The 11,644-nt window shown below is 35.2% G+C and overlaps 1 protein-coding gene across 6 annotated transcripts in view; it reads left to right on the top strand.

Annotated features, from left to right (window-relative positions):
- Window positions 1-11,644, top strand: part of LOC106867718 (hepatocyte nuclear factor 4-gamma) — a 131,700-nt gene extending 120,056 nt beyond the window's left edge. For all 6 annotated transcript variants that reach the window (XM_052970550.1, XM_014912677.2, XM_052970558.1 and 3 more), the window contains exons 2-7: window positions 2,104-2,421; window positions 4,015-4,130; window positions 4,955-5,104; window positions 6,106-6,346; window positions 8,318-8,554; window positions 10,503-11,644. In XM_052970550.1, the coding sequence (XP_052826510.1) occupies window positions 2,104-2,421; window positions 4,015-4,130; window positions 4,955-5,104; window positions 6,106-6,346; window positions 8,318-8,554; window positions 10,503-10,915 (1,475 nt within the window). In that variant the 3' untranslated portion in view covers window positions 10,916-11,644. The remainder of the gene's footprint in view (window positions 1-2,103; window positions 2,422-4,014; window positions 4,131-4,954; window positions 5,105-6,105; window positions 6,347-8,317; window positions 8,555-10,502) is intronic.

Raw genomic sequence — 11,644 nt, 5'->3', positions numbered from 1 at the left:
ACTGAGAGAGACAAAGTAAAGAGATAGTGAGATATGATTGAAAGAGATGAGACCAGGAGATAGTGAGATAGGACTGAGACAGACGAGGCCGGGAGATAGTGAGATATGACTGAGAGAAACCTGGCCAGGAGATAGTGAGATATGACTGAGAGAGATGTGGCCAGGAGATAGTGAGATGTGACTGAGAGGGATGTGACTGAGAGGGATGTGATTGAGAGGGATGTGACTGGAAAATATTGTAGCAGGTTGTAACAACATGCATGATAGAGGAGTGAGATAAGATAGAGATCAAAGAAGTAGAATGAGAGATGTGACTGTGAGACAGTGATATGCTGCAGATAAATATCACAGAGACATGACAATAAAGCTTGTATGATATGGCAGCTGAAGCACAAGGTGACTGTGATTGACAAAAGACTACAACTGGAACTCTTCTACAGACCTCACAAAGTACACAGGTTAAGAGGCAAAACGCTTGTGACTGAGATATCTGTTAATGATATGGAAGAGTTTCTAACATTGCGATAAATTCAGAAGAGCTAACAACACCTCTGATTAGTTCCTGCAGTTCCTGTGTGTAGCAAAACATGTTTATTTCACCTGACAGACAAAACAAGGCTCCCTCAGTGAACTTGTTGATAGTTATGATGTCAGTGACAATGATGGGTAACTCCAGTTACTAAATCTATGTAACAGTCGTAATTAACCAAGTGTATGGATTGATAATTATCACAACTGTATAGTCTTAGATAGCTGGCAACAGCTTGTTCCTCTCCAGTAACCTGTGAGAAGGTTTGAGCACAGCATTATAACTCAATGAAACCATTGTTAATTGAATAAAGATCATTTGAATTGAGTCAGCATGAGTGATACATGTTTATTGGGGACACATGACTGAATTTGTGGTATAAGAATGCTAATGACATTTCAGCTTCTAAGCCAAAACTAATCATTTTAGAGATGATCAATAAAATAGTTTCTCACTCTAATAATTTTTAGAATTGAGCAGGATTAATAGTTTAAACAAATTTTTCATAATAAACAGATAAAAAGAAGTACCAGTTTTTCATACAAGGGGTTACTGAAAAGTTCCTGACTTTGAGTAAAAGGAAATAGAGGAGGATCAGTTAATTATTATTTTATTCAACATATTCCCCATGTCAGATTCAGACACTTATTGCAATAACCCTTCAGTTTTTCTAAGCCTTGTAAAAGAACTCAGAAGGTTGGGCCTCCAACCAGGCCTTTTGTGATACCCTTAAAGCCAAAAACTTTTCAGCAGCCCCTCGTACATATCTCCTTAGTGGTTTTTTTCAGTTGTCTAGGTTCTAGACCAAACTTTTGCAGGGAATAGCACAACTAACCTAATTGGAAAACCACAACAGCTGACTTGGAGAGGGAATGGGGTTGTGTTATCTCTTGGAAAATGCCTTTTCAACCCATTCCTCCTAGGAAAAGAGAAAGGTTGACTTGTAGTATTGTATTAACTACTGACTTGATTTTGAACAGTGAGGAGTATGAATCTTCAAGTATAAGGTACTTTAGGTTGGAGAACTGACTGAATTGACAAGAATGATAAAACAAGACCAAAAGCTTTACAGAATTCAGTTTCTTTTGTTGTTTTCTATTTATTCGTGTGCGTGTGTGTGTGTGTGTGTATTTACACCATGCTATGCTTAAATTTACTTTATATTCTGCTGAAGTTACATAAATACCAATGACTGCAAATAATAGTCAAATCTCCCTCAAATCACTTTCATTCTAAAAATCAGAAAGAACATATTTTATAATATAGCAAGAGCAAGGCATATTTTAGCTTTAAACTTCAACAAATGGGCTCTCTCTCTCTCTCTCTCTCTCCATCTTCATTAATGAAGCATTTATCTTCAGATATTGGTTCAATGATGGTTACAGGGGCATTTTATTTATTTTATTTTTTTGCCTTTTCTGTATGAAATGGATGGTCATGACTGGAATACCTCTGGTCATAGGTCTGTCAAGGTTGAACTGAACTTAAACAATAGCAACAGCTATCTCATATTTTCCCCAGCACCCACATTGAGCTTTATATATATATTGTTTCTTTGCTTTTAATTTTTTCAGATTCTCCCGATATGAACAGCCAACTTTTAAATGGCATACCAACTTTGAATTCTGGATCTTCTGTTCAATCAGTTGCATCAAACTTGCCAGCAGTCAATGTCAGTCAATTTTGTGCAATTTGTGGAGACCGAGCTACTGGAAAACATTATGGAGCTTCCAGCTGTGATGGCTGTAAAGGATTTTTTAGACGAAGTGTGAGGAAAAATCATGTGTATACATGTCGCTTTGCTCGAAACTGTGTTGTGGATAAGGATAAAAGAAACCAATGTCGCTACTGTCGACTGAGGAAATGTTTTCGAGCTGGAATGAGGAAAGAAGGTAGGTTGCTTATACATATTTGCATGTGTTGACATTATTGAATTACATGACTGTTTGTTGAAAATCTACCTCAACAAATTCTGTCTGCCCCAAGCAAGCATGTAAAAGAGTATTTTAATATGTTGATAATGATTGTTTGTTGAAAGAAAATAAACCACTAAAGTTAATTACGCAGAGAAAAAACAATTTCTAGTGTTATCATGCTTAATGCTTCTATATATTTCTAATTAGATTAGTTAATGTTCATTGCATTAAGGAAAGACAATATTATCTTTCGGATATTATTGTAACTATTTCATCAAGAATGGGAGACAACTTTAAGTATGTTTCAATTTAGACCTCCTTAGTGAGCATAAACATTGCCATAATTGCTGATGTAGCAATGGGAGAATCACTATGTAGATATTCAGCATTGTGTCAGCATTTAGAAAATATTTAGAACATTTAAAAAAATAAATCCCTGAGGAAAAGTTACTCGTAGATGCCATCAGAATGGGAAGCAATAGTCAAATTGATTTTAACATACATAATGTAGTGAGCATCAAAGCATCTAATTAAAAAGGATTATGTAATGAAGAAAGAAAAACCAGCTCAGTTATTAATGCTATTTTGGCAAGTAAGGGAGACAACTGTAGACATATTTCAGTCTTAATAGACCTCTTCAACAAATGGCCTCTCACTCTCTCTCTTACACACACACACACACACACACACACATTCATTAATGAAGCATTTATTTTCAGATATTAGTTCAATGAAGGTTAGAGTGGCATCATTTTATTTATTTTATTTTTGTTTTCTCTATATTATATAAAGAATTTGAGCTCAGCACCATATGCTAATGACACATTCAACACTTAAACAGTGCCTGCGCTGTTGAGAGTTAAATGCCTTAGAGACACAGTGTAATAGTAGTAGCAGTAGTAATAGTATACAAACTATGAACCTTTTGGTTCTTTTTTGCTGTATCCTATCCTCATACTCCTTTTGTACCCACCTCACATAGCCAATTTATATATACATATGAGAGAGAGAGAGACTGATTTTGAAATGTATTAACTGAGGAAGGTCTTGTGTAAGGATATATTTCCTTTTCTATATTGCACGATGACCTGAAACATTCATATTAAACACTTTCAAAAATATCATTTGGTTTGACTTCCTTATTATAACTTATATATACAGAGAGAGAGAGAGACTGAGAGGATCAACCTCTGTATTTCGTTGGTTTTTTATTCATTGACTCTGGCAAGGTCAGCCATGGTATGATTTTGAATTCAGAATGTAGAGAATCATAACAAATATCATAAGCCACCTTGATTGTGTGGTTAATAAGTTGGTATCTTAATAGTTTTGCCAATATCTAGTATTCTCAATATGTGTAAATCAAGTATGTTTAATCCCATGTTTGTCAGATTATCTGTAAGATAATGATTGTCTTTTTATTTGTTTTTTTAAATAGAACATTTTCAATAATTACTTGTCTCCTAATTTATTCTGCCTGTCATAGAATTTTTTTTAAATGTTTGGTTTTAAACATGATCTAAATTTATTGCATATCTCTAGTTTTGCATAATTTCTTGTCTCTTGAAGCGGTACAGAATGAAAGAGATCGCATCAGCATTCGGCGAACAAGTTATGAAGATCTGGGCACCAGCTCATCTTTATCAATTTCTTCACTTTTAAATGCTGAGTTAATGTCAAGAGAAGTGAGTATTATTTGAAACAATAGACAGGCTGTCAGTGTAAAATTAAGTAGCTGGAGATTTTAAAAATTATTATTATTATTCATTAATCTAAGGAGCAAGAGCAGTGTCTATAACTTCTGGGTTTCTTACATTGAAACATAGGAATAACTAGGCATGGTTAGGGTAGTTAAAATGAATTAACTTTGAATTATCACAGATTAGCAGTGGGACCTCCTGTCAGATGGGTAAAGTATTTATTGCAGGATTTGAGAGGTGAAACAAGGGGAATGGGGATTGCAGAGAAAAGTGGTCTGATGTCAATATTGATTGGGGTAGAATACTTAGCAAACTGTTAAGACATGGGAACTGTAGAGACTTGAGAAGACAGTTGAGTACTAGGTAAATGTTTAAAAATTGTAAGTGAATAATAAAGTCTTGACAGTCAACCGAACAACATTTATTTTATATATTCAGCTCAGAATATGAATGGTAGGTGTAGAAGTTAAAAAAGATGTTAACTATTCAGAACAAAATTATTTTCTTATTAATGATGAGCAGTTCATCTTTTGTTTTGCTATAGACTACAAGGTCATGTGTTTAGATCTTGTGGTACCAATTGTAATTCAAACTAGATTTTATTTGTCCTAGACTACTACCTACAACAGAAAATGAGTGTTATCCCAAGATTGATGATCATAAATTAAAACTTTCAAGAAGATTAATATATAAAATACTCCAATTAGATGAAATTAACTGCTTACAAGATATAATATTGTTTTTGAAAACCAAGATCTTATTCAACTCATCAGATCAGAAATAATTCTGTTTTCCTATTTCTGTTACAGGTAATAAGTCAACCAAACACAGATAACTTAGCAAGTAAAAAGATGGCTACACCAAATGATGTCTGCGAGTCCATGAAACAACAACTACTGGTTTTAGTTGAATGGGCTAAATACATTCCATGTTTTGGAGAACTACAGCTAGATGATCAGGTAGATGAGCAGTCCACATAAAATTATCATAAAATATCTTATGAATTAATGTCAGTCCCTGTTAACCTTTTCTGTTACCTTAGTTGTTGCATCAATAATGCTTAACTATGGACCCTAAGGAGTAGTAGTACATACTTTAACTCAATTAGTTTTAGCCTTCTTTAAAGCCACTTTCAAAACAGATTTGCTTTAGTTATAATGTTATTAATAAATACAACAGGAATGATTGGCTGTTTAAAATTTGAGACTGAAAATCTAGCAGCTTGTGAACTATTCATTGTTCTTTTTAAATAAAAAAAGAAACACATTTTAAATGATACTGTATCAATGATATTGTCTTGTTACCATATCCAAGGATGCAAGGCCAGCCAATATTATAATGCTTACACTGGTCAATCATGGTCTTGATACATTTGGTACCAATCAGTATGTTTTATTTCAAATTTTATAACATATCATATCATAAAGGACAACGGAATAGCTCAGTGGCCATGCTGTTAGTTGGTTTGTAAAACTCACATTTAGAATTGAACTTGTTACCTTGTGTGAAGATTTCTAGTTGCTATGAAACATGCACTGTTGCACTTTAATTCTCCGCTTTCAAGAAGTTGCTAATTTTTCAACTTCTAGATGAAGAGTTAGAACAGTTAAGATATTGTCCAGTTATTCAAAAGATTAACTGTTTGTGTTTGCTGGATAAATCTATAAAAAGGTACTATAAAAGCTGCTATAAAAAGGTACAGAAATGTTCTGTATAATCAATGCTTGGAAAGAAGCAAGCTGACTTGTTTTCGATGCAGTACTTGAAAAGTCTTTTTTTATGATGCCTGTACAATTCTATCAGTTATGCTTTACCCTGAAATATTTACTATCTGTGAGACTCTTAAAAGACAATGTATAATCTCAATAGCACTAAAATGAATGTATTTAATACATGATTTGATTTCTAAAACCTAAACCAATCTGAATGTTGCATTATTTCCATTATTTTCTTCCTTTAGGTAGCTTTATTACGGGCTCATGCAGGAGAACACCTTCTGTTAGGTGTTGCCAGACGTTCATTACAACTGAAAGATGTTTTACTTCTAGGAAATGATTCTGTGATTTCTCGACATGTAGCAAATACTGAAATGTCACATATTTGTGGCAGAGTGATTGATGAAATTGTAAAGCCTTTGCAAGAAGTAGATATTGATGACTCGGAATTTGCATGTCTTAAAGGAATCATATTCTTTGATCCAGGTAAAATAATAGCTCTATTTTTTACAAGGTCATCTCAAGGTATCCTTCCGTGAGCCATTTTACTATTAAATTCGCCATCTATGTATCATACATAATATATATACACCATTGATAGGCTAGTTATTGTGGTATTTGTCCTGAGATAACATCTAATCACTGTATTAAAAAACGCAATATCAGACAGACACAAAAAATCACCCCAGCAGCAAGCAGTGAGAAAACCAAATGCATTCAACCATACTGGACCTTTTCAAAGACATTCTCTCAAGCAGAGCGAGATCATGAAATCGATTTTGATTAAGGGTTGTTGCTGTTTCACTTCCTTTTACTGATATCCTTGGGGGAAGACATGAAGGCTATTAATTCCAGTTTCCTATTCCTAAAATATTGGATGTTTGTTCCTAGTCAAAATAAAACTTTCTAAAGATTCTAGTTTTGTTAATACTTTTCAGAAATTTATAATTTAAACTTGAATAGAAATTAGTTATATTTTGTTATAAATGATCATGCAAATGACATGGAAGTATCCAAAGAGCATTGAAGGCACATCATGCTTTATGAATACAAAAAAGGAAACTCTGCAGCCGAAGCAACTCAAAACATACACTCAGTTTATGGGAAAGAATGCTTGAAAGAAAGAACTTGCAGAAGATAGTTTGCAAAATTCAGAAGTGGAGATTTCAGCCTTGAAGACGAAGATCGAACAGGACATCCTGTTGAGTTTGACAATAAGCTCCTTGAGGCATTACTTGAACAAAATCCTGCATTATCATTTGAAGAACTGGCAATAAAGTTTAGTTCAAACCATGCAACTGTTCATTGTCATCTTCAACAACTTGGAAAGTTTCCTAAACTTGGAAAATGGGTGCCTCATGAATTGTCCGAAAGCAACCGCAAATCCCGAGTTCACATCTGCTCTTCTCTCCATTCTCGCAAACTCATTTTACCCTTTTTGGATAGACTGGTGATGAAAAATAGATTTTCTATTGGAATGTTAAACATCGTAAACAGTGGCTTGGTAAAAGGGAAAAAGCTCAACCACAACTGAGAAGGGAACATCATGGGAAAAAGGTTCTTCTGTCCATCTGGTGCGATTGCAAAGGAGTAATTCACTTTGAATTGTTACCACCAAATGCAACAATCAATGCTCAAGTTTATTATTAGCAATTAGAGCACTTGAACCAAGCTTTGAGGAAAAAAACGACTCGCTTTAGTGAATCAAAAAGGAGTGATGTTTCATCAGGACAATGCGCAACCCCCAACTGCAAAGATCACATCACAGAAGATCGAAAGCTTGGTTAGGAAAAAATTCCTCGTCCACCTTATTCTCCTGACCTTGTTCCTTCAGACTACCATTTGTTTCATAGTTTACAGAATCATTTGGGGGACATAACTTTCGTAAGCCAGGAGGTGGTCGAAACTGACACTTAAGAGTTCTTCGCTTTGAAACCAAAAGAGTTTTACATTGATGGGATTAAAAAGCTTGTAAATAGATGGAAGGAAGTCATAGATAATCAGGGAAAGTACATTGGTAATTAAATTTCAATTAAATATGACATTTGATCACTTGCTTTCTTTATTCAAAATTCAGAAAGAACTTATGGGAAAACCTGATATATATATATATATATATATAGCTAAGTGAAATCATGGTTGTGACTAGTGCTGGTGACATGTGAAAGGCACCCAATACACTCTGTAAAGTGGTTGGTGTTAGGAATGGCATCCAGCTGTAGAAACCAAGCCAAAACAGACTGGAGTCTGGTGCAGCTCTCTGGCTTACCAGTTCCAGCCAAACTGTCTAACCCATGCTACACACACACGACAGGCTTCTTTTACTTTCTGTCTATGAAATCATTGTATATATGTATAAATGTGTATTTACACTTGTTTGGATAAATTCCGAAATTTGAAACCTTAATCATTTATCTGTCTCCAATAACCAAACCAATGTTTAATTTTCTTTGTTAGGTGCCAGAGGTTTAATTGACAGCCACCGAATAAAAACGTATCGATGCCAAGCTCAAGTGAATCTTGAAGATTATATCAATGACAGACAATATGAATGCCGTGGTCGATTTGGAGAAATTTTGCTTATTTTACCTGTCTTACAGAGCATAACTTGGCAGATGATAGAACAGATTCAGATGGCCAAAATATTTGGGGTAGCTAAAATAGACAATCTTCTTCAAGAAATGTTACTTGGAGGTAAGCAACAAAAAAAAAAAAACTTTCCTCTGCTGTTCATCATCATCATAATCATTTAGTGTCTGCTTTCCATGCTGGCATGGGTTAGACGGTTTGACTGAAACTGATAAGCTGGAAGGCTGCACTAGGTTCCAATCTGATTTGGTATGGTGTCTATGGCTGGATGCCCTTCCTAATGTCAACCACTCCAAGAGTGTAATGGGTGCTTTTTACATGCCACCAGCACAGATGCCAGCATCGGCCATAACTATGATTTCACTTGGTTTGATGGGTCTTCTCAAGCACAGCATATCGCCAAAGGTTTCAGTCACTTATCATTGCCTCTGTGAGATCCAACATTCAAAGGGTGCTTTTTACATGTCACCAGCACAGGTGCCAGTTATGTGACACCAGCATTGGCCACGACTACAATTTTTCTTGGTTTCATGGGTCTTCTCAAGTTGTGAGTGGAATATTTTTGTATGAAAATTATTTACAGTGGAATAGCTAAAGAGTGTGTCACTCGGAACAACCCTTAAGTTTTTTCCCCACCGCCCAAACCAAACCCCAAGCCTGTACAGTTATACAGGAGACCTAAAGATGTTTCCCCCCATAAGAGCATCACCTGAGCAAACTGCTACTCCTTGCACCCCAACTAACTATGCTACTGTCCACTTACTATTCAACCATTGTGTAGTAGAGCCTGAACTGATCAGTCAGGCAAACTGGAGCAAGTATAGTGTGACATTTTGCTCAGGAACATTATACAATGGTTGTTTCTCATATTTACTTACTACATCGCTTTACATCTTGTTTTTTAGTTCTCTGTTCTATCTGTCATCTCTTTATTATATCTCACTACTGTGTCCCAATGATATCTCATTGCCTCACTCAAACAGCTTGCTACCATATCTCAATACTGCACCTCTCTGTCATATTTCATTGCAACATCTCTGTCATATCCTGACCCTGGATTAGTAGTCTTTTTAATCAACTCTGAAAGTAATAAAGACAAGGCTGGTCTCCACAGGATCTAAATTCAGAACAGAGAGTCAGAACACAGGGCATTGTAGTCAATGCAAATTCAAAGCCGACACATACACATGCATAAAGGGCCGACCAAAAACTTGACAGCAAATTTAATAGGTTGAAACTAAAAAGAAGCCTGTCACGTGTGGGTGTTGTTTTGACATTGTATACTAATTGTAAACAAGTGTCACTGTTGTACACAAGTGATGACATTTTGTTTGCAATCTTCCAAGAAAACATGTCTGGTCTGAAGAAAAGGGAAAATATTTCCTAGCTTATATATACAAGTACATGGCCTAGTGGTCGGGGTGCTGTCCTCATGATTACAAGATTGTAGTTTTGATTCTCAGAATGGTTGTGCATTGTGTTCTTGAATGAAACACTTCATTTTACATTGCTTCAGTCCACTAAGCTGTAAATGGATAACCCAGCGAGTAACTTGTGCGACATTCAGAGATAATGTTGGCCTGTCCACCTAGCTATAGGGGTAGCATCATTTGAAAGTTATAACAATACAAGGAAGTGCATTGTGACCAGCGATGTATAGCAACATCTGATAGTCTAGCCATTACAGTGATATCATATCAGTCTGCTAGTTATGCTGTAGGTAACTGTTAGTATGCCATAATTTTAACTTGTTGTGTATTTATTTATTATTATTATTAAACTGGCGAGCTGGCAGAATCATTAGCATGCCAGGCAAAATGCTTAGCAGCATTTTGTCTGTCTTTACAGTTTGTGTTCAAATTCTGCCGGGGTTGACTTTGCCTTTCATCCTTTCGGGATCGATGAAATATGTACCATTTAAACACTGGGGTCAATGTAATCAATTAGCCCCCCTCCCACTAAACTTCAGGCCTTGTGCTTATAGTAGAAAGGATTATTATTGTTAATGTTTGTTATTATCATTATTATTTATTATTATTATTATCATTTCCAGGAGCAAATAGTGAAATTGGACATTCCTCAGCAGCGGTTTCAGCAGTTAGTCTTCAACCTCATTTATTATCAAATCCCAGTTTTCCTGACCAGCTTGGAAATCAAGCTGTGGAGAACATTATTAATGGTCAGAATGGTGATTCCCAAATAATTCTTCAAGACACAGTTGGCAGCAGCAATTCACTTGACACTTCCCCTTTTAGCCAGTCACCTCTGACCTGCAGTAGTCCTCTGTCTAATGACTGTTCAATCACAGTTAATATACACGACCAGCATCCTCATCAAACACTCACGGATCCTCATGATACTTCACTGACACCTTCCAGTATGCAAGTTGAGTCTCAGTTCAAATTAGGGAACTTGACCAATCATAATCAGACTCCTTCTCATTTTAAGCAAGAAGTTGGTGTTTGAATGAATACCAACCCCTTTGTTATTGACTCTGTTGTACATGCGCACAAGGTGAATACAAGTCTGAAATCAGACAGTCAGAATCCAATGAATAGATCCCCTCAGTTATCTAAAAACACAAATATATTTTTAACATTATCATACACACATGCACATATACATACATTTATATTGTGGGTACCAGAATTGAATGGGTAATTGAATAATGTAGATACTTCTGTTAAATTGACTGTCTTTTCTGAAATGCCTAATATAAATTTGACAAACTTTGAAGGATATGCTAAAATTCAACAACATTGCATAGCTTTCTGCAGATGCCACAGTAACATAATAATATGCATTTGCATTCTGTTTATGAACTTAGCTGAAATGCATGCTAAATTTTGTTGTGTCACAGAAATATGAAAATATATTTTTTTTTTTTATTGGAGGTAAAAGGGAGTAAAAAAAAAAGATGGAGGGCTAACACAAATATTTTAAGAAAAAATAGAAAGTAACAATTCTAGCAATAGACATATTTTGGTCAAGTTTTTAAGAGATTGGGGGAAGTAAAAATATTTTTCCGCAGTGTATCAAACATGTTGAGTAACTGTGTTTTTACAATTTTGGATACACAAAAAACATACACAAAATGTTCCCCCAGCAAATGAATTTTATAAAAATGAGTATATTTTTTACAAGAAGCAAAAACAAAATGGACTATTTATTTGAAATCAAAAGAATAACTTTTTT

The sequence above is a fragment of the Octopus bimaculoides genome, chromosome 1, assembly GCF_001194135.2.
Source record: "Octopus bimaculoides isolate UCB-OBI-ISO-001 chromosome 1, ASM119413v2, whole genome shotgun sequence".
NCBI classification, from domain to species: Eukaryota; Metazoa; Mollusca; class Cephalopoda; order Octopoda; family Octopodidae; genus Octopus; species Octopus bimaculoides.
Note: the sequence above shows the minus strand (reverse complement) of the source record. Positions and strands in the feature narration are given on the sequence as shown.